At 41.1% G+C, this 24,077-nt stretch overlaps 1 protein-coding gene across 1 annotated transcript in view; it reads left to right on the top strand.

Moving 5' to 3' along the window:
• The window catches only part of grik3 (glutamate ionotropic receptor kainate type subunit 3), an 87,941-nt gene that overhangs the window by 54,048 nt on the left and 9,816 nt on the right, over positions 1 to 24,077 (top strand). The window contains exons 6-12 of the mRNA XM_084556950.1: positions 1,348 to 1,518; positions 2,548 to 2,691; positions 7,072 to 7,179; positions 9,144 to 9,257; positions 11,603 to 11,806; positions 17,166 to 17,389; positions 22,146 to 22,264. Coding sequence (XP_084413076.1) covers positions 1,348 to 1,518; positions 2,548 to 2,691; positions 7,072 to 7,179; positions 9,144 to 9,257; positions 11,603 to 11,806; positions 17,166 to 17,389; positions 22,146 to 22,264 — 1,084 coding nt within the window. The remainder of the gene's footprint in view (positions 1 to 1,347; positions 1,519 to 2,547; positions 2,692 to 7,071; positions 7,180 to 9,143; positions 9,258 to 11,602; positions 11,807 to 17,165; positions 17,390 to 22,145; positions 22,265 to 24,077) is intronic.

Here is a 24,077-nt window from a genome sequence, read left to right as displayed (position 1 = left end):
ATGTGCTGTCATATTGACAGACACACCATTAAGAAGATTATACCTGGCGGCTCCATCGGATCCAAAAATGATGAATACTTGCATGGTATACGTGGCAATACAATTTCATCTTGATGGAATTCACTGATGTCTGTGTTTTATCTTCTGAGGTGAGGGAAATGCCGACTTATTAGAGCGTGAAAAGGCAACAGCAGAGTGGTATGGGGTAATAACTTCCTTGTCCTTTGAAATGAGTCTGTCATCGCTCCCGCTTTGCCATAGCCATCTTTGAGAACCTAAAGCTTAGAACTTTGTTATGTTTGCCACCACCATAACACTCCTGCGTGCACTTAGAGATATGAAGTGTGTTCTCCGAGTGAAGACTCCAGTATAATGCTGTTGCAGGATTATACTGAATTTGTGTTACACATATGTGCGGAGGCAGCACTGCAAATGAAGATGTCACAAAAGATTAATTATATTCTACTGACAATTCTGCCCCAGTTAGTTTGTAGTCTTAGCTCCAAAGCGAAGAAAGCTGCAACCTGATCTCCTTCACCGAACATTTCTGAATGTCATATAGAAGAAAATAGTCATTTACTTGCAGTCTTTATAAAAGAAAGTACCGTAATGCATTCTAGTGAGAAAGTGGGGGGGGGGGGGAATATTACAGAGACTAGCGACGACCGTTCTTTAGTGCCTTACACGCTCTTCTTCCCCCAGCACTAACCCCACAGGGTGCTAATGAAATATCTATGCTCATCCAAATGTCTTTTCCAAGCCCCCTGGCCCATTCTGACACGACATGTGTCAACATGTGACTTCACACTTCAGCTACAATGGCTGCCCCAGAAATTACAGCTGCTCAGAATGAATTGCTTTTTTTTGCTGAGGAGTTGCAGAGGGAATGCAAGTGTTGAATTATTAATGTGAGCCATTAAAATGGGTGTTTTTTTCCCCTCTTGTTCTTTAATTTAAGCCAATATAAAGGTATGTTTTTCATGACTATGATTGAGAAAGGTAAAATATGTTAAAAAAAAAATTTATATCATTATGTACATACTATAACAATAGTAAATTGTCAGTTCTAAAAAGGATTTGCCAGCAATGACTCCTCCAGTTTTTTTAATTGAATTTATAAAAAATTATAAAATAAAAGGCACTAATTTATCTCCTGATACATTTAAAACTATTATGAAATAATATGTCTCCATCCATTCACTTTATTTGGTTTTAGTAGAGTTACCTCTTTAATCAGCTATTGTTCTCTTTTTATGTGATGAGAAAGAACCCTGGAGAAATGTTTAAAACAAAGATGCTACCAGACGAAATAAGAATGATTCCTTTATTACTTATGTCTCTCAAAAGGACCTGATGGCCATTGACCTGGAGCCGTATCGCTTCTGCGGTGTCAACATGACCGGTTTCCGCATTCTCAATGTGGATAATCCCCAGGTCGCGTCCATTGTGGAGAAATGGTCAATGGAGAGGCAGATACCGCCTAAACCTGACTCTGGCTTGCTGGAGGGCGTCATGACGGTATGTTTTATTACTCCTAGTTACATTTAAAATCAGTCTTCATAGAGAACACATCTATGCATCAGTCTGTGTTCTCTATCTGCCTATCTATCCATCTATCTTGCGTAGCTTTTGCCCTTGGTAAGAAATCGTTTTATCACTATTTGGAAACCATGAGAAACTGCTCTCTCTTAGCAGCAATCACTACAGTAGCCTCTTGATTAAGTACATGATCTGATTTCAGATGGCATGTTGAATGGGAAAGATGGAAATTTTCATTGGCTTTAAAAGTGCCATAGCTACTGGGGTTTTGTCAATGTCTCTTATATACTTATGATTCTTGTGTGCAAAAAAAAACAAACATCTTTTTGATTTGAGACTGAAGGCACAAAACTGTCTTACACAAAATCAGGATACTCCGTGAAACCGTTTAAGTATACGAGGGATCTCAGAAAGGACAACTTGTCAACCCTTGCCATGCGCAGCATAGTCTGCAAAAATCCTGTTTCTGTTAGATATTGGCAAGAATAGCACAACGTTATGATTTATGAGTGATATAATGGCATAGAGAACATTCATTTCACACCAATTATAAACGCACCAGTCCCCCTAAACTTTTTTTTTTTTCTGTCTGGTTGCATCCCTTCATAGTCATTCTTGTTCAAATGGGTAGTTTGTAATGGTTCATGCACCATTGTCTCACTGTGTTGCCAGGAAAATCATAGTGAATGTGGCTTTCTCAAATGGCCCGCACAGTCCAGACAACAAGTCATTATAGCCCTTTTGGGGTGAGGCAGAGGAAGATGCCTGCAGCATGAATGTGCCACCAAAAATCTGCAGAAACTGTATACATTGTTTATGTTATTTATCTGGTCAGTTGTGTAAAGAAAACAAAGAAAATTGTATTTCAAGAGAATTTAATCTTATTTCATCTGACTATACAACGCCTGGCAGCGAAATGTGTCAAAGCACAGATTTTTGGAGACTCTTGGTAACACTTTACTTCTTTCTACAGCCATCAGCTGAAATAATGTTCACCCCTTATTCCAGACAGATGCAGCTCTGACCTATGATGCGGTCCACATTGTATCCGTCTCATACCAGCATGCTCCGCAGATGACGGTGAACTCACTGCAGTGCCACCGCCACAAACCCTGGAGATTTGGAGGACGCTTCATGAGTTTCATCAAAGAGGTGATGGGGCTCATTTGGCCTGTTGCTATTTGATTTGAGACTTATTTATATTGGAACATGCTGCTTAAGTGTCAAACAAGACAACAGGAGTGGAGTGGGGGCCGCGTAGTCATTGGGGACTCAGATATTCACCCAGCAAATCAATCATATCCACATACAAAGTAAACCAAGCCTTGATAGACACATTAAAGCATCCTTCTTGTCAGCTTTATAAATTCCCTGTATTCATAACCTATTTTTCAGAAAGCATGTACTGTAACCTTTTGAAAACACAACTTGTGTAATCGGCTCTTATTTCATCTAACATGAGAGGCTGACAGTGCCTCAGAATACAAAAACAAGTCTGTGCAAAATGGCAGATTAAGGGTGTGCAGAGATGCTACTATTTGTATCTTGATTTGTTCAAACAACAAGACCTTTTGTATTTGTCTTGGGTGTGGTTTGGAAACGTTACAAATAGAAGGAATTCCATTTGGGGTTTTTTCTATCACACAATCACTCCTGTTATTGCCAAATTAAATCATTAACCTCTTGAATGTACGATGAATTACACAGGCTTTGCTCTTTAACCAGACGATGCTTTCCTCAAACTCTCTCTATTCATAGCTGGAGACGTCATGGAGACGAGGTCTCCATGTTTGACCGCACCTGCTGGTGTTTCGCATGCCTCAGTGCTAAGCATGCATTTGTAACCAATTTCCAGGAAAGCTTTTTGGCCAACTTGGACCTACTTCCTAGCTCTCTCTCAAGCTTTTCAGTGGTGACGAACTAGGAGAGGATATTTCTGCATAAATGTGTCCGTGCAATTTCCCTGCCTCAGTAATAGCTGCTACAGCGCTGAGGCACTAGGGCCGCCTTCACAAAAAACATGATCCCTTTGTCATCACCGCCTGGTGTGCATTTTGCCCCAATGAGAGGCAAGGGAGCGGCGGGTAAGCAGTCTGTCCATTGACCTTTCCCTTCAACACAGGTGCACAGAGACGGGAGAGTGGATTTATGTTGCTCCTCATCTGCTTGGTGCCATTGACTGAAGAGACTGTAGGGTGACCCCAAATACACTGTATCAGGGGCCACTCCCACTCTACTCTTCAGTGCTAGGACTTGGTGAGAAGCTAAGTGCGGGGTAACCGATGGCCCGACTTACAGTCCAGCTCTGTGGCGAGCAGAGGCGTAATCAGGGTTCAAAAAGTAAAGAAGTGTAACCTTTGTTTGCCCTTTGAATGAAAGTGAGGGTGCATTGGAAGTTCAAAATGGCCACAGCTTACGGCACCTCTGAGGGTTTCCTCCACCAGCAGACAGCATTCTTGAGTGAGCAAAGCCTGATCTTTCCATACGGCACCCGTCTCATTCTGTCCACAAGTATCCAAATACCATGTTTGGAATTGGCGTAGCCCAGATCCTTGGCTCGCTTCAGTGAATAGGAAGTGAAATTGCATTTTTGTCTGACCTGCAAAGATAAGTAGGGGGGGTGACCCTGTGTCATCTCTGGTATCCATCCACTCTCTCTTTAGGAGCCTTCTTCAAGTGTGTGAATTGAACCTAAAGGGACCTGTCAGGATAGACGGCAGGTAGCTGTTCTCTAAGTGCAGCAAGCTAAGACCAGTGAGGTGTTTGCAAGTTTGCCAAGTGATATCAGACATATGCATGTTTTGGGTTTTCTGCTAAAACAGTGTCCTGTGGCCACTTCACTGGTTTAGTTCATGCGCTAGTGGCCCGTCATAAAGAGACTGAGAAGCCCGTCTGTCTATGAACACATGTGGGCTCCTCTAAACATCCATCCCGACTGCTCCTTGAGTTTAAGGAGACTCAGTAAATGAGGGAATGGGGCTATGAACAATGGAAATATTAATACTGCATCATTATTGCTATGTTCATCACTGCTTTCCACCATTCAACAACTTTCACAATTTATTGTGTTACCTGCACAATGAAATATGAAATCATTTCCAGCTACACATCACCAATTAGCACAACCTCCATACATATTATTAGCTGTGTCAGGGTTGTCGAAACATTTCTGCTTGGCTGCTAAATGTGCAAGCCCACTACTGAATAGGCCAATATGTAGTATATTGGACATGTGTTTGACTTTCCTTGATTAAAGCAAGGAAATATTATTGCACTGGTGTCTGAATACAAGCACACTGTAGTGCTGGTTATAAAAACAATAACTAAGACATGATTTACGCTTCGAGAAAGGAGTGTGACATGTTCTGAAGGTCGAATCGACCCGTCGGCTGTGATATGGCTGAGGCGTTTATGTCACTCTCTGAATTAGAGCTGTTTGAACATGCCACCCACCTCAATGGCAACAGGCCAGAGGGAATGAGGTATGAGGGGGTCTGGAAAAGTAGAGTGCCACAAATTTCTCCTTGAGGCTTCGATCTTCTCACAAGAAGTTCTGGCAAGCTGCAGAGCAGACAGACAGCTATAGCCTGTAGGTTTGTCAAAGTTTGGACTATCAGGAAAGCAGTGCGGCTCGACACACAAGGATTGTTAACCGCATTTTGCAAAGACCTGTTTGAGATGTAGCCTTGCATCACTGGGTGTGACTTAATGAAAATGACACCAGCTAATTAAAAGTCAGAAAGATCTGAATTAAGGTTATCTTGGCACAGCATTTAAACAAAAGGATTTCACCACAGTGGCTGAGCATGCAGCACAAACAGAAAGACAAAACAAAAACTGATAACGACAATCAGTGGAGTCGGTTTCATCAGCGCCGAAAGATGGCCGACTCTGTTAGCATAAGCCTGGGAAAAACAGGTACGCAGCAGACATCGCCGTGTTTGCTCGCGCTTGCTTGTGCACACGTCTCCGGAGGTGGCGGGTATCAGGGAATCGTAATAGGGGGCAGTTATATGTTTTTCCCCCTCATGGGGAATCAAGCTAAAGGAGATGGCTGTTAATTAACTCCGTAGTCTGGAGGGGAAATGCGTTGGAGGCGCTGAGATGTAAAATGTAATTAAAAAAGGAAAAGCAGCCAATACGGTTTGTGTTTGTACTTTCGTCGCCCGTGTGTGGGGGTGGGAATTTGCTCTCAGTAAAAGATAAAGTGCGTCATAGTGTGTTTTGTTGACTTATATACATTTCCCTGTGCCTGTTTGTTTAGTCTTGTTGTAAAGGTATTTTGTACGGTTCCAAACATACAGTATATGGAGTGTAAAATGGGTGTGACAGTATATGAAGTAAACAATGTAAAGGAATGTCACACAACAGTGGCATTTCTATCACGTGAAAGGAGTAAACTCTGCATTTAAAAGGGATAGTTTGATCTGACTTTTAAGTTGTGGCATCTAAGGTGTCTATTCATCACCCGTGTATCACCCACAGAAGATGGTGTTTGGCACGCCTTCACTTCTGAGAAGCAGACAAGAGAACCGGCACAGAAGCCAAGCAATGAACTGCTGAGGATGGGGTCAGTTTCAGAATGTATTGTAGCCACAGAAAACAAGGCCTAACAACAACAAAAATCGATATCAGTTTAAGTGTATGCTTTATTTAGAATACTATCACTGCTTTACCAAGCCTTTTCTGGTGGAGATCTGAAGCCGCTTGCCAGTCTGCTCTTTTTTAGGCAACCAGACTCCACTGACAAAAATAAATAATCTCACCTTTCAGAATTTATGAATTAGTATTATTACTTTGGTGCCTTATCATGTTTGTCCGGATCTCAATTAAGAGTGTTAGCGCACCGAAGTCTCAGCTTAAGTGCGGTTTACAATTCTGCGGGACATAGACAGCGTAACCATTTATACTTGTGCGCTTGTCAGTCTGGCTGGCTGTGTAAAAATGCCACCCAAATCAGTTCAAAAATTGCAGAGATGGAGAAACACCCGGAAATACTAAAGCTGAAACACGCTCCTACCAAGCGGACCAATCACAGCTCTTCTGTGTCACTTCGCCACACATAGTTACATTTTTGGAGAGGTTCACGTCAGGCTCATTGACTGTATATACTAGGTCAGGCTACGGCGTTAGCGTCTGCGCAGGGTCTGGGGCTGACACCGTAGCTAGGGCGTCAAATTGACACAGAAGCATAAATCATGCATTAGCGAGGCTCTTTCTAGAGTGCCATACAGCGGCTGCAGTTCCCTGTCAGAAAAGGCTGTCTGCCTGCGAGTTAAAGCGATGACAACATTAAATGCAGCATACACTTAAACTGATATGGATTTTGTTTTTGTGGTAGGTCTTGTTTTGTGTGGCTGGAATATGTTCCACAGCAGTATATTGCTTGGCTTCTGGGCTAATAGTCGTGCCTGTCTCTCCAAACTGGGGCTGTGCCAATCACAATCTACTGTACGTGACACACAAGCTATAGACTAAGAATATAGGTTTTTAAGAATATAGGTATACATATGGAGTTGTATTATCTTTCAGTCCCACTGGGATGGTCTGACGGGGAGATTGTCCTTCAACAAGACAAGTGGTCTGCGCACAGACTTCGACCTGGACATCGTCAGTCTAAAGGAGGACGGACTTGAAAAGGTAACTTTTTGTTTATTTTCAATACTTTCTTTGCCAAGACTGTGCAAAACTACAACAGCAATGTGTCATCGCATGCAGTGTATAATAGTATATAATAACTTCCGCAATCACTATAAAATAAAAAAAGAATTTAACGGATTATTGATTTCACAGATCTTTTTTTTTGTTTGTTTTTCCTGATGCTCCTCTCGATGTGGAACCGATAATGCAAAATTGACTGTATCATTTACCTCCTAACAAGGAAGCAAATTGGCTGTTTGAACATAAGCATAAGTTAGTGGATCATAAAGCAAATTGGATTAGGGTACGCATTAGGGTGTTAATTGCAGTCTCTCTCAATGATAATTTGAGGTGATGCCCAAAATGCTGTTTGGTGGTAATGAGCTGTATAAACATGTTTTACAAAAAAACTAAAAGGTTGGTACTGTAGAACTTATTTTATTATACTGGAGGGGCTCGAGACTACAACAGCTATTCTCTACTAAAGGGCTTTTATACATTATGAATACATCAAATAGGGATAAGTCCCATTATGACTTCCTCAAGTGCTCCCTAAAGGCTCAAGACTATATAATAGCAGGGGCTTTGCAGCGTGTAACCCTTCTGTTCAAGAATGGCGCTCATAACGCCGTAGCTTTGAAATGATGATTCTTCTCCCTTTCTCTGGCATCTCGTCCTGCATGTGGTCAATTAACTTGAAGCACAGTCATCCTGCGAAAGTATCTGATACCATATTAGCACCCTTTCACTGTGCGCCTGACAAATCCTGCGCTCAAGTACGTCAGCGTTGATCCGGCAGTGTGCTGAAGATAGCTGGATTTTTTTTTTCTTCTTGTGCTGTATATCCGTGGAATCGGCTTTAACCGTTTGAGCCTGTTAAGATGTGGACTTTTTTTCCCCCCTCAACTAATCCATTGTAATTGAATATTAGCCTAAGTTTGAGCTCATGCTGGAATTATGAACAGGTTCTCAGAGTGCTACTTTCACTCAACGCCAGCGTGCTCAGGAGTATGAAATAAATGTAATGCTCTCCATGTGGTTGCATGAGTAAATAACTTTTGAATCAAGTCTTTTGCTAATCATGTTTAATGAATTGAGCTAATTGTAATTGGGCACAATTAGAAAGTATTTTGCAAAGCGGAAAGCATTCAGATATTTTTAAATCTCTCTCCTGGAGTCCTCTTTGGTTGTGTGACAAGCTGTAACTAATGTGCTTTTCAAATTAGAGCATATTCCTCTCCTTGGATTAGGCTAGGACGACGTTAACAGACATTTTTCATGCTTTTTTTGTGAGGGGGGGTTGTATGTCTTTAAATGGATCCACCTCCAGCACAAACCCCAGTGAATATTAAAAGCTGTGTGTGTAGTAATGGAGAAAACAGGGAGGATGGGAGGAGAGTTGGGTTGAGTGCTCGACTTGCAAACAGAGATTGTTACCGACAGCCACAGGACTATTTGTGCTAATGATATGTTCCAGAGTGTGTCTCTACAATATTCAGAGATTTTTGCCTGAGGGGTTCTTGCATGTATAACTCCTTTTATTTGTTCAAATCTCTTGGCTTTTCTTACCGAGACTACGGAGCAAAATCACTTTCACTATGAAATCTTTATGCAATATTTGCAATTTTTAAGCCTATTTTTGTTCGTCTCAGGCTCATTTTTTAGCTTAATATTTGTTTTACCTGCCCATTTGGATGCAACACAAAGACACAATCACATCAATTCCTCCAGTGATTCCAGTGTTTTGATTTGCCCATCATGCTTGACTTCCTTTAAGACATTCCTTGCTTTCCAAAACACCCTGGTCTTCTGATGAAAGGTGACTCAGCCAATCATCTAATGCTGCCACAGATGCGTTTAAACCTGGCATTCATGAGCGCGATGCTTGGCGGGGGAGCCCGCTGAGGTCACAGCCCACCGACAGACGCGGAAACACTTAGCTACACACTTTTCATCTTCCACAGGTAGGGAAGTGGAGTGCGTCGGGAGGTCTTAACATCACAGAAGTGCCGAAGCGAAAAGGGATGAACATCACCGATTCCCTGGCTAACCGCTCCCTCGTCATCACCACCATCCTGGTAGGTCAACTGTGTAGCCTGACGTAAAAGGTGTCCTAAGCTTCATGCCTCCCCCAGTTTTCTCACAGAGAGTGCATTGAAAGATTTAATAGGAAGTCTTTTTGCTATCTAGGCATGTGTGTGATATACTGTATCTGTGTAATATACTGTATATTTGCCAGGCCTAAACAAACAAACACAAATCCTCAACTGGACATTAGATACGTTATTATAGCCGCTGTAACTAAACTGAGCAGACTTATCAGCTTTGAAGAAAAGAGAAGAAGAAGAAGAATGAAGTCTGTGATATACAATAAAGTGTTCCAGAGAATGCATTAATAACTCGTTCACACAGAAAGAACTGCATGATCCCTCCTCCAGATCCGCAGCACATTCATTTGTAGATCCCCAGTTGCTTGTACTGCGCTGGCTGCTGGGGTCTTTGTGGAGCTGTCAGGGAGGTGCTTCAGGACAGCTAAACAAGCTACAGCCATAAACACTGTTATTATGCCCATATAGGACCCCAAAGCTATAATCATGACAAGTGAGGTCAAGGTGGAATATAATTAATGCCTATCAGGTGCCGTCTATATTAATTCTGCCTCAAAGAGGAGAAATGGAGAAAAAGGATTTAAGTGGTGTAATGTTGGAAGTACCAGTTCTTGCTGATTTTTTTTTTTTATCACAATGGCATTACAACTGCGCTTTCCTATTTTTTGGGGGATAATTTTTCGCCTTAAAATATATTTTTTTACATTCCCTCATTTGCAGTTTCTTTGGGAATCATTAGTTTATGACCATAAAACTATTTTCAAATTTCCGAAGAGAGCTTCAACTTTAATATCAATCTCGCTTCTTAGTGTAATGACATTGCATCAAACTGATTCTTAGTGATGCATGAACAAGGCGTCTGACAGTGCTACAGCGATAACTTTGTAGAAGAGATTAAGGCACTTAATGTGTTTTTCCCCTTACATTAATTGTTTGCACTCCATTGCCTGTAATGTCTCTGCACAGGCCCACCTTCCTCCTCTTTCGGTTATGCATGCCCATGCTGCGATTGCGAGGGTAGAACTGGTATAAACACTTTGATTTGAGTCCAAACCTTGGGGAATAACAAGAATTGGAAGGCTAGAAACAGACGGTAATGACTTTCTCCCTTAATATGCAAACTTTCTGATCAAGTTAATTGGACAACTTACGCAAAGTTTGGGGCTGAACACTTGCTCTCTTAATGCACTGTCATCACTCATTATTTAAGAGGCCATCTAAACTGTAAGTGCCTTTTCTGTATATTTTGATTGTAAACAAAGATGCTTATCATTTATTGTATGCTTTCTATGAATTTCTATTGTATTCTAAAACTATTCTCTGTAGTACTGGATACGGTGTAACTGTGTCCACATGCCACCAGCCTATTATGTTGTATTTCTGTTTCCACCACCTACACTTGAGCCATCTCTGCCATCCTCCATAAGGATAATTTCCTTAGGGAATAAACAGTGCCACGACTGCCTGCTTTCTCCTCTTTGACTGCATCCAGTGTCACATGGAGTTGAAAAAACAAAAAGCAAGAGGTCACCTTCAGTGGAGAATCAATTACTCTGCTTCTGAGCTCAGTTTGTAAATTATACATCTGGCTATTGAAGGCAATAAATTGTATTACATCTTTTGCATAAATGGACCAAGATGTTTTGAAATGCGCAGCGGGATATGCAAGTCTATCTGGCAGAGAAATGGTAACAGGCACTAAATAAAGGAAATCATTTATGAGCAGTTCTGTGCTAGTCATTGTCACTGCAGGCATCTGCTCTGATGCTCTCCCTTGGAGGTTGGTGACAATTGATGGAGGCAGCATTGTGGGAATGTTACATTTCACTCTTGTTTTCTGTTCCTAATCAAGCTTTTATGCAGCCCAAATTATGAGCAGCCAGGCAGGACATTACAGGCCAGTAAAGAGTGTCGGCAACCTGACCATAAAATGAACCGACCTGTGCACCAGCTATATAGGTCAACGCACAGCAGTGTGTGGGAGACAGTAAGCTCAACACTGGAAGCACATTAATAGTAACATTCCTTCTGTGGGCATTGGCATCGCTATAGGAAATACTGTATATAGCTTTGCCAAATGAAAGCTTAGGTCTCCTTTTTTTAATGCATCACTGCATAAAAAACCTCAGCCTTGTTTCATATTTTATCGCTCCCTGTATCCACGCGCTCAGCTTAAATCTGCTGTCACTGCCTGTTAAATGCAACAGTGACTCGTCAGCTCGGATCACTTTGCGTCAATTAGGTGCACGTGCTGAGACAAATTGAAAAAGCTGACCCCGCCATTGCTTTTCATTTGATCTTTTTGGGCCGCGCAGGAGGAGCCATACGTCATGCTTAGGAAGTCTGACAAGGCACTGGTTGGGAACGACCGGTTCGAAGGATTCTGCATCGACTTGCTGAAGGAGCTGGCCAACATCCTGGGCTTCACCTACGAGATCCGCCTGGTGCCTGACGGGAAATACGGCTCGCAGGATGACAAGGGCCAGTGGAATGGCATGATTAGGGAACTTATAGAACATGTAAGTTGTACTACATATTGTTTTATTAGGTGAGAAGATGGCTTTAACGTCTAGCTCAAGCCGGCAGTCCATTAGATTAGCTTAGCGTAAGGACAGAAAATTGCTAGCCTAGTTTTGTGGTAGAATACACCTACCAGTACCTCCAAGTTTATTAACACCCTGTTGATGATTTGTTTAATGGGTGGAAAACACATATTTGCCATTTTGCAAAGGTGTGCCAGACTATTTCTTGGCTGGAAGCAGTTGCCAGTCAACCAGCAAAGACCCTGTGAACAATAGCAGGAAACGTGTTACATGTTCATTTTGAGGCACTGCTACCACTGTTACCTTTGGACAGCTTCCTGTTTCTTCTAAGACTGCTGGATCCAGCTACTATACAGGCATGTATTGGTCTCGCTCTTAACAAGAAAACGAGTGATCATATTTCTGTTCATTTAATAAATGTAATCTATGTAGCTCCATGCACTGCAGAAGTGTTCTCCATCACTGCACAGACGTACAGAAAAAAATGTCATTGAACTGAATCTCAGGTTTTGTCCTCCATGTGGACAGTGATATAGTTATGATTGAGTACAAGTCAGGAAGAGCCTGCAAAGCTGTCAGTTACATTTATGGCACAATTATGTCAAGGTTGCCTAAAAGTTACAAGTTTGTTGATGCCGTTCAGTGAGACAAATCACTTTCTTAAGCTGGACAAAGCGGACATCTAGGATCAGCATGTAACACAGCATACATTGTAAGGATTGAGGGGGAACGCGCGGGCTACCGTGTGGGATAGCGGGCAATCGCAGCTGTCTGTGTCAAACTCAAAGCCTCAGTGGCCTTGAAACAGCCTCACATCGAAGTGATGGTGGCAATTCTCTGCTGGCATTTCATAAGTGTCCCTGTCAGTGCTCTCTCTTTGTCCTCAGCCCCATCGGGTCAGCGCTGTACTCAGCTGAAAACTTGTAATAGCTTAAGTGGCATTTAGTGCAGGGAATTGTATGGCAGGAGTCAATGGCGTGGTGCTGAAAGGGTTAGAAAAGGTGGGCTCCCACTGCAGCACTTTATTTCTCCATCCAAGCTTTTTGCTAGATCCATGTTGATAACAATAACCTTTAGGCGAACAAATGGATTACCAAAGGCAGAGAATGCCGGCACAAAATGGAGAAGCATGAATCCATCATTAAACAGCACATTCTTTGGTTTAAAAGGCAGGAAGTGCAGTTAGATAGCCTGTACATTGGCTCACAGCCAAATACACACACAAAAAAATAAAATAAAAAAAAATAGTTTAATTCTGCATGAAAGGTTTACATGTGTTTTTAAAAGATGTAGCATCTGGTAGTTTAGGTTTTGCACTGAGCTAAAATATAACGTAAGCGCACACGTACATACAAATGTGTAGCTCTGTTATCTATAGCTTGGGCAATTCTGGAGTAGCAGATTTAAAGACATGAACTTTTTAAAATGCTCATAGTGTATATTGTGCAACATATTTCTGCCTTTTTTGTGTCTATTGCCTTTGCAGCAGAAGGGTAGATTAGAATCTATACTGCCAGATATTGCCTTTACCGCCTCTTATCACATGACCAAGGATGCAAGGCGACTTCTTTGTGGAGTTTTAGTCGGTCCTATTTTGTGGTCTAGTGCTTTCCGCGCCCTGTCGATGTGGAAAAGCTGATCATGATTCAACGGACCAGAAACATAAACTTCAAGGCAAGCTCAAGAGATCGGGCCCTCAGATGATATAGGAGACCAGAATGGGTGCAGATTTCAATTTAGAGAGAGACAAAACCACACCATACTGCATCTGTAATTCTTTACTTTTTCTTTTATGTGCCTCCATATTTTTTAGGAAACACATTGTATGAGCTCCTTGTAAGTAAATGTACTGTTAACTTTGTATTTATAATTACTTTCCATTAACCTTTTAAAAGCCGTTGCGACCTCTTTGTAATACAGACAGAAGAGCTGTAGTACAGTTTACTGAGGGTCACTGCCTTTAGTTAAAAGAGGTTACACAGTTAGATTACGTCTGATACAAAAAGGGGAAAGCACTTAATTTAAGCTAATAAAATGCTCCTAAAACACAAGGTTTGTACATTCATAACATTCATACATAAATGGGAAGGAGATGAGTGAATTAAAATCAGATGCACGCCTTTGTCTTGTCAGGATAGCTACATGGTGACGTGTCAGAAATAGAGTGAAAGTGTGTTTGGCTTTTTTGCTATGAATATGAAAACATGATGTGATTTAATCCGCATGTAAGTGCAGTTACTGAATTAAAAACTGCAACGATTTAGCGCCGGGTAACATGCAGCGCTTTATTTTCCTCCGCGTAGTCACGAAGCTCACTGCGGTGCCGAGAGGTATCGTTTGAAGGGTGCTAAATGATGCAACAGGCCTGTTGTTAGACTTGATTTAGTTACAATAGATGATCGCAACAATAGATCATTAATCATGCTGTGATGCAAATACTAATAGTGTCCTAAACCCATCATTTCTTTTTCCCATGGCAATTAATCTTTGCATCAACAGGTACGCTGAAAGGTTATGGCCAGCCCACTTCCTCCTTGTCTGCGCGTATAGATACTTGCTTAGATTTGTGTCTGAAAAAAGAAGCATGCATGCATATGTATGAATAAGCGTGACTTTTGTGTACTCAGATGACCTGGTGAATAGAGTGACTGACCCATGCAAGGACACAAGTTCAGCTAGTACAACAACAAAAACATGTCCTGTCGTAGAGCCCAAGAGTAAACCACGCTTACAAGCCACAACACCTTAAACCTGCAGCTTATGCAAAGCAACACTCTGCGCTGTGTGAGCATCATAATTGTCCCTTTGTAGATTTTCACACTAGACTACATTATATAAAGGAGATCCACGCACATCCGCAAGCTGTGTTTCTGTTGCACATTATTGTCACACTGTGCATTTATTTTCCGCCGAGGGTTTTGTAAATGCTATTACAACTGGCCAATCAGTGTTTTTTTTTTTTATATTCCCTCAGCATCCCTGTTGCAAAAATTGCTGTCTGTTATCTGCAGTAACCATTGCACAGTTCAGCAAAGCGTATTTTCTTCAATTACAACACATTCTGTGGAAGCAAAATGTGCACTCCGGTCTGCTCTAAATGTTTATGGAAAGAAAATGCAGAAAATCAACTGGGCATTAATACATGTAAGCGCTATGTTGTACAATCCTGGATGCATATTAGAAAATGCAAATGTTTTGATAAAAAAAAAAGTCTTTGCCGTAATCAGTGTATGTTTGGAGAAGGAGCAAATATCCTACATGCTATATTTATTTGTTTTACAAAAACAAAGAAGAAATATTTCACAAGAGCAGCGCTGTGTCCTGTGCGGTCATTGGACGGAAAATGTGTGGCTCGTGTTAGCTGTAACGTGAATCCTCGAGTCTGTTGTCAGGTGAAGAGGTCCGGAGGGAGAACATCACTAAGCCCACCATCTGCAAACCCTGATAACACCAAGCCATGTGGCACATAGCAGGGCACTATCAGGTTATCTCGCCTGTGCCCAGTTTGTTTGCCTAAGCAGAAAGGAGAACAAGGACGTGCGGCATGTATATTAGCCCACCGTAGGGATGTGTGGAGTCACGTACAGGTTGATCTTATGGCTGAGTGGCAGTCTGGTTCAAAGCTGCAGTCGGCAGTGAAGAACAGAGGGAGCAGTATGCGATGTAGAAATTTGAATAGTTTAAGAGAGACAGCAGGTGTGAGGCAGGATGCACTGATTTCCCCAGCATTTTTTTTTTTTTTTTTTTTTTTAATCATCTCTGAGAGGCCACTGTGTATTTAACCGGCATGGTGTGGACCACAGGAGCACGTAATCTGCGTTGCTGCACGCAAAGTGAAAATGTTTTCTTGCTTTATTTGCTGCTGTGTTGTTGTTGTTATCATATGGGTCAGAGGGGGGAGCTGTATAAGACACTGAGGATGTTTAACGCATGTTGAGAATAGCCTGAAGGTCTTTAGAGGAGAATTTAGATTTTAAAAAACGTTCTTATACCGTTCATCAGTTCACAAGAGGAGGCTCATTTTCTTTACGTTAGATTAACATTGTGTGTGTTTAGGTAATTAGCGGATGAAGTTTCAGCAGGGTTCAGCCCTGTGGCTTTCCTTAAAGTTCCAGATCAAACAGAGAACTTATTTTAAAATGCTAAGGGTGAACTGCTGTGTGAACAAGCCCTATTCCACTCCCATCTCTCAGTATGTAGGAAGTAAAGAAAGCCTCCCTTTGTGAGTTGTGTCGTTTCTTGGAGGAAAGAGGTATCCGAGCGTGAACCAAGCAGCTGGTTTCATTAACCTCCTGTCCAGCCGTGGTGCAGGGGAGCTGTGGGGGCGGCTAATATAAATGGTAACCTTCTGAATATACAGCCATACACATATAATAGGTGACTGCAACTTATCCTGCCATGTTCAGCCATGTGTATTGCATAATATAGTGTCATATGTCATTCCCGTGACAGTATATAAAGGCTTTATAAATGGGACCTCCTCTGATACACCGGAGCGATGTGTCCGCTTTTTCCAAAAGACATCATTGAAGAGCAGCCATTTTTCGCATTCTCATCATCGTTTTGGATGAAAATGTCACAGCCATATATTATTGCATGTCTGCAAACTCGTGTTGCGTTCTGAGTTGTGAGGTAGGACCCAAAATGCAGGAGCCAAAGGGAGGCAGCAGAAGGAAACAAAATAACTTTAATAAAAAACTTTGCTGCAGTTGTGAAGCAGGTAAAATCCCCCCAAAAAAGGTATAATCAAAGAACCAAAAGCAAGACAAGAACCCAGGAACACAAGGGAACGTACACGGCGGTGAATTCACAAGACAACCTGACAGAGAACAAAGGGAAAGGCAGGACTATATATACACATGGGCTGAGGGGTTGACGAGACACAGGGGAAACTAATGAGGGCGGAGCACGCAAGGAGAAACCAATCCAACAAGTCTTTTGTTTTTTGTTTTTCTGTGACAGACTGTGGAAACAAATTTCCTTATGGGACAACAAAGGCTATCTATCTATCTATCTATCAATCAAAGGGGCACAACACAGGAAGTAAAGCAAGACAAGAAACACCAAGGAAGGACAAAATAAAAACAGGAAACACAAGGAAAACCAAACTACCAAACAAAATTCATAACCATGACAACTCCAGACATATTATATAAAATAAGTAAGGGGAGTTCATTTGTGGGTAGTTGTCATCCCAGTCAGTCAAACATTGTTAACTTATCGACAATTTACTCAATAATACAACTGATGATGGGGCTGACCAACTCATCCATGAATGCTGTCTTTGCTGCCTCTGTTAGCTTGATAAAACTTTTTTTTTTTTTTCCACTTCCAGAGGGCAGACTTGGCCGTGGCTCCTCTCACCATCACCTACATGCGTGAAAAGTTCATTGATTTCTCCAAGCCCTTCATGAACACGGGCATCAGCATCCTATACCGTAAACCCAACAGCACCAATAACGGCTTCTTCTCCTTCCTGAACCCCATGACTCCCGACATATGGGTCTACATCCTTCTGGCCTACCTGGGTGTTAGCTGTGTCCTTTTTGTCATTGCCAGGTAAGTGCTGTAGTTACAGGCTATTTGTCCCATCAGCCCTTCACGCATTCCTCCGTGAGGTCTTTGGGTAGACAGTAATTTACTCTGTTATCATTACAGGCTGGGCTTTGAGTACGCGAGCAGTTTATCATACTGTGTTAGCGGCTGGGTTGTGATCAAGGTAGTTATGTCTGCATGGGCTCTCTACAGCCTAGCAGTGGGAGGAGGAATATAGAAACACTTTGAATTCAAAAGTCCCATTCGGTGTGTAATTTCTAGTTTCTTGTGGGATGTCTTTGGAATCAGCAATGCAGCTTAAAACGACCTTTTAAAAAGAAGAATTTAGCCCAAGTAAAGAAGAATAACTAACCATTATCATATTCAGCAGCATAAAAAGAAAAACTAAATACACACCTGATGTGAAATGACATCTGAGGAGGGTATTTTTAGCTCATCAGCAGCATTTACATATATTATAAATAAATTTAAAAAAATAAATCCAAACTGTTATACGTCAGTCAAAATTATGGACGTTAAAGATGGAGATTATCTGAAAAGTGTGTCACTTGTAATTTTCTGGGGGGTCATGAATGTGATGAATATCCTTTCAGGATCATTGTCTACATTTCCTGCTGCTTCTCATGCAAAGTGGTGCTTGAGGAAGTTCTAGAATAGCGGGCGTTGAAAGGAGTTCTGGGGCTCGAGAGCAAACAGCTGCACTTCTCCATCCTCATTCGTTGTGGTGAGACCAAACAAATTCTGGAGTGGCTTCACAAGTACAAAATGATCTTAAATCGTTGCATCAGTTTTTGTTTTTTTGGGGAAGCTGGCCTAGATAGCTGAAAGGCCGCATCGGCGCATCCATAAAACTGCAGCGTGCATACCGAAGGTCTCTGAGAACAGTGAGAGGGCTACGTCGAGTACAAAGAAGTAACTTTAAATGTTGTCAGAAGTCTCAAAGTACCAACAATATCTTGTTCCTTAATAAATTATGCTCCACTATAATAACTATGCTGCTGGGTATGTTGAGATTAATTTGTCCAAAGGCGTGAATTATTTCATAGCTATAGATTAATAACATGTACAATACACCGAAAGACTTATTATATAGGTGAAATAAAGCTGCTGACCTTCGTTTTCTGATATCAGCCCAGAACTAAGAACAATTTAAGTGGTGGAAAGGAAGAAGATATTTAGCCTCTCATTCAATCTGTAACTCAAAACTAAAAAACAACAAAAAAAACCCTGTAAGCACTTTGGGTTGCCTTTGGTATGAAATGTGCTATATAAATAAAATTGCCTTGCCTTGCCTTGCCTTGCCTTGCCTTGTAGAATTCAAATTATTCTAAGGTTTTATGAGCATTTCAAGTGTGTAATGATAGCAGATTCCTACACAGTAATCTTATATAGTAATGCGTAGAGCTTTTAATGGAGTTCAGATGTCTACATGACTATGCACAGGCACAACAGAATACAGTTTAGCCCGCAGCAATGTCTGATTTAACACGTTATAATTATTTATTTTGTCCATATCTTCAGATATATTTCAGATATTTGACCGTCCTTGTCTTGTCGACAAATTCGGCAAAAACAGTCATAAAAATAAACAGATCTATCAAGAGCTACTACATGGGAAGACAACGTTTATTTGTGCTATTACACTATAAATAAGTAAATAAAATGCATTGTTGCACCAGGTGACGTTATGTTGAATTCATTATATTTCTAATAACAAATGCAAACGCACTAATTACTCCCGTTGATATAAAATTGCTTAAAGCGTCGATGCCCGGCTGCTGCAGGACGGTGTTTTTGAACATTTCAAGGAACCAAAAGGAGGTTCTCCTGAGAGAACCGGCAATATTTTCTGAGGAAGTTTTGAATAAAGGTGTTTTGACTTTTTGTTTGTTTGCTGCTCCTCAACCAAATACATCTTTACATAAATGGTACAAACTGGTGCAAGCTCATGGGCAGTAGAAAAAAAAAAAACCTGCTTAGGGTGTGAAAGTAAATGTCACTGTGTGACAGTAATGAAACTTCAACGGACATTGCATGATGTAAAATTGTGCAAAATCATTAAAATGCTCCCGCTTCAAGTTATGTTTAGACACTCCTTCCAGATCTGCGCCTCTAGGTGCAGGCTACAGTGTTGTCAGCGCTCGGTCTTAGGCAAGCTTATGTCTCTGCTTGACAGCACGACCTTTTTAGAAACCAGCAGTATTGAATCAGTGCTGTTACATTGTCTGTGTGGAAAAATGCACTCAAAATAATGACTCATACTGTCTCTCACTGTCTGTGCCCCTCCACTATCACATATTATATGACCATGGCTTTCAATTTAACATTAAAGTGAAACACAATGAGACTGAAGGAATTCAATGAAATGGCAGGGAGTACCACATTTGTACAACAGATGCCCAAGGCCTCTGTGGTGTCTGCAAATGTTATTAAGGGCGGAATAGTCGGGAATGTTAATAGAAATACTTTGAGACAGAAACACTGGTGAGACTATTTGACAGTTGCCATTTCAATCCAAAAGAAACAACACTAAGGGAAGCCAACACAAGGCGGAAACAGTCTCTTAATGTTCATCAGTTCAGATGTCTGAATGCTTAACTAAAATGTGAAATACTTGAATGGTGGCTGGAAAATGATTGACCTGTTGAACTGTTTCATGATTAACCATCAGTACTGTTCAGTGTCTGATTAAAACTGAATGCTTCCATATTAGAAAATATTTCTGCAGCATGTAATTAGACTGAAGTGCATCAGTCTTTTGAGTACATTTCAATTAATTAAATCTCCGTGGATTATTCTCGCAGTGTTCCATCAGAATGGAAAGTATGCACCCGACAATTCACCGCACTAGTTTCTTCCATCATTGTCAAGTTCCAGCATATCTCATGTCGTCGCATTGTAACAGATGTGCCATATTTAAACAAAATACTACCTATGAAGTTAAGGGGCATAATTCTCCTCAGCAGAGCACCACCCCGAAGAGCCAGAACAATGTTTTTTTTCACATTATATAAGTACATTTTAAAAGAGGAAAGTACTGACATTTAGCGCGTTCGATATCAGCATCTGCCTGTGAAAACGACTCATGCAGTAAAAATGTGCAGCAGCTCCAGCAGATGTCAAATGAAATGGCAGATATATGAAAAGATGCATGTTTTATGGTTTCATGTGACTTTATGAGGAGTCTTCATTCCTTACGTTCTCAAACATGACATTTTAGGCCCTCTGAGATATTATATTTCTGTGCCTCGTTGGTCACCTTTAACTACAAAGCGGGGAGGGGAAAAAGTCGAGGGGATTTCTAAAGGCAACGTTTAAAAAAAAAAAAAAAAAAAGTCGATTTAAAAAATGGGTTGATGTGACATTTGATAGTAAATGGACAACATTTACACATATAGAAACGGTAAACCTAAAGCAAAATAAACAACAATTATAACATCTGCGACTGCACTAGATAATGTCTTTCTGTGAACAACTTATCAAAGGGCTGTGTAATATGAAAACTGACGATCTAATAAGGTATACCCATAAAGAAATTATAATAATTACAAATTCCTTTAGGGCCTACAGGTTTAATGTGTCGGGCTACGCATCTTCTATCAGTCTCATATAAAGCAGCAGGTAGCCGTTTTCCGCAACATAAAATGCAATTGCATTTATATTGTGCACAGAGACATAACCCTAATTTATTGCTATTGTTGCTCTATATCAACGGTTTGTGTAAATATACAACTGTTGGCCAACATGTTCACCATATTAACTTTCTATGGTCATTACCTGTCAAGGTTAGGGACCTGTTCAGATGCTGCATTGAGAGGCAGTCTGGGTGATCCAATCACATAAAAGACAGGTGCATTTGAGAGATCCGATCTCTGACCACATTTGGAGGTGGTCTGGGTCACATGTGTTTGCGTTCCTTTGGTAGTATGAACTAACTGCACCCTCAGTCACATTAAAGACCTCCTATATTGAACAGTGGTGCTCCTGCGTCAGTGGAGTTTTGCCTGATTCATTCATTCATTCATTCAAAAAAAAAACAACAAAAAAAAACACACACACACAATCACTATTATAGCTGATTGCCTGAAAAGGAAAAAGCACAGCCTTTTAAAATGTTCTGTCCTTGCAACTGTTAACTAACTAAAAAAAGTACTTGGAGCCACATTGAGCTATAAATTACATATTTTCTCATTCTCCCTCAGTCTTTATTTTACTTTATTACCAGAGATTATGGTTCGTATGGAAGCTTCCAGGGTTTGAGTTATAATCTGACTTTTGTGCAGGTCTAACTAACGTCAGGACAGAGATTAATAAATAACAACTTAACGTGTGAGCACGAAACTGAGATCGGACCTGGAGACGCATGTTAATGCCAGGTCTAAACAAGCTGGTCACTTGCAATCAGATCGCCCAGATCGGATCTTAATGCGAGGTCTGAACAGGCCCTGTGTTTACAGCATGTTAAACTGCCCTGCGTGGGGGAAAAAAAATAAAAATAAAAATCTATAAATGTTCCTTAAAGAACTACTTGAAGCGGTGCTGTCCTAATGCAGTCAACAGTTGTGTTTCTCCAAACCAAAGGTTCAACTCTTAAACAACAGGAATGCTCAGAATAACCCCCAAAACTGATATGATTCTGTCTACGAAATTCTTCTTAAGGAAGGACCGGATTTCAAAGGATAAAGAGGAGATCATTCTACACTTTCTGAAATATCATAAATGTTAAAGATTTCATAACAACTTCCTCTCTCAATCCCAGGTTCAGCCCGTATGAATGGTATGACGCCCATCCTTGTAATCCCGGATCAGATGTGGTGGAGAACAACTTCACCCTGCTCAACAGCTTCTGGTTCGGAGTTGGCTCCTTAATGCAACAAGGTATGACGACGCACACATCTTCTTCCCTGTCAAAAACAATAACATCACCCCGCTCCACCCCCATTTTCCTCTTCACGGCTAGCTTCCGCTTTCTGCCTCTTTAACTGACAAGCTCCGTGATTTCCATTCCGTGACTGTTTCATAAGACATTTACCTGTCAGGAACAACTGCAGAGCTCAGTCTTACACGACAAAGAAAAGCTGTTGTCACCTACCTGCTGTTTAAAAAGGGAAGAGTAGGTGCCAGGCACTTGTCAGAGATTGGCGGGTAAGGATGGAAAACAATGTTGCATTTATTTTTCCGTAACACTGTCGCTGGTCCTGCTCAAGAGCTTGCCGAGCATTGGGACGAAAGGGTAAGTTTAAGAACATGTCTGACAAATGCCAGCTGTCAGCCATGATAGAAGTGGGTGGTGGGATGTTTTCAGCACTGCTCTGAAAGTGATCTGCTGGAGAGAATCCATATAATAACTGTTGAACGAGTAGCTCACCAACTAATGTCACTGTGATCTTGTTTGTATAATTGATATCATTTATTTATAGTGTCACAACAAGAACGCTTTCTTAGTTTCGTCCATTAACAAACCTCTAACCGCAGAACTGAAAAACCAAAGGAATATAAATACGCGTTCACTCACTGGGTGTCCCTTAAAGCGATAGGTAAGCAAATGAAGGCCCGGCAATAACATAATGAAGTCAACTGTGGAGAAAAAGACCCAAGTAACAAAATGTTTAACCTCAATGTAACAAGACAAATCAAGGAGGCTTAGTGAGACTCGGCAGTGGATCTTTGCCCGTAAGGATAGCAAACACATTCAGCAATTCATTAAGCACAGAAACCCAGCAGCACTCTTCTGAAACTGCATAGCAGCACTGCCAATTTGCTGGTGCAGGCAAGGAACTACGAGCGTAGCACCAGTGTGCTGGAAGGGAGAGGAGAGGGAGAATCAAAACAAAATGAGCTAGTTAGTAGGCTGTATTATTAAACGAAAGGGGAGAATTTTCCATTATAATTTATTCCGCGGCACACTGTGTTTTTGTGTAAATGCCTGAGCTCCTGTGTCTCTCTTATTTACAGTAGCTGTCTGACTCTGCAGCTACAAATCAGCCATTATGCATAGTCCCCTGAATAAAAATTTCACTCTGGAATATCGAAGTTAATATGAGGTTTGTTTGTTCTCTAGCAGGTTTTTTATGAATATGAACACATGCCACGTTATTTTTGTTACATAACTGTTTCTACATGATTTTCTTCTCCCCCAAAATATCTTGACAGTAAACATATGATCTATCCAAGTTGAGAACAGACACAGACTGGTTCTGGCTTTCCGGGACACCCATGAGTGCTACAGTACCTTGTAACACATGCTGCATGCTGGTATCTGCAGCGAGGTGTATATATATATATATATATATTTTTATTTTTTTTATCTGTGTCACATAAACAGACATCCGTTGCTTGTCTGCCAAACACAGTGACAGCAGCTGAGGCGGAAGCCATTTCCTTGACATGCTTAAAATGCAAATGGACGTGTTTGAGAAGATCCACCAAAGAAAAAAAAAATAAAATAAAATCTACCAGCTTGTCTGTGGGAGGGAGGTGTCACAGACAACACAAAGAACATAAAATATGAGGAGGTGCAAAAGCAAACACTTTGTGTACTTCAGATGCGTTCCTGGGGGTCTCAGTGGGGTTTTGCTCACAACAAACATATGTCTGATTATTTCCCGTAAATCGTCCTCCCTGTATAATATCATTTTTGAAAGTTCTGATTTATAAGTTCACTTGTTACAAGTTCTCTCTTTCTCTGTGA

This window comes from Chelon labrosus, assembly GCF_963514085.1.
Source record: "Chelon labrosus genome assembly, chromosome: 12".
NCBI lineage: Eukaryota > Metazoa > Chordata > Actinopteri > Mugiliformes > Mugilidae > Chelon > Chelon labrosus.
This window is presented reverse-complemented; position numbering and strand designations above follow the sequence as displayed.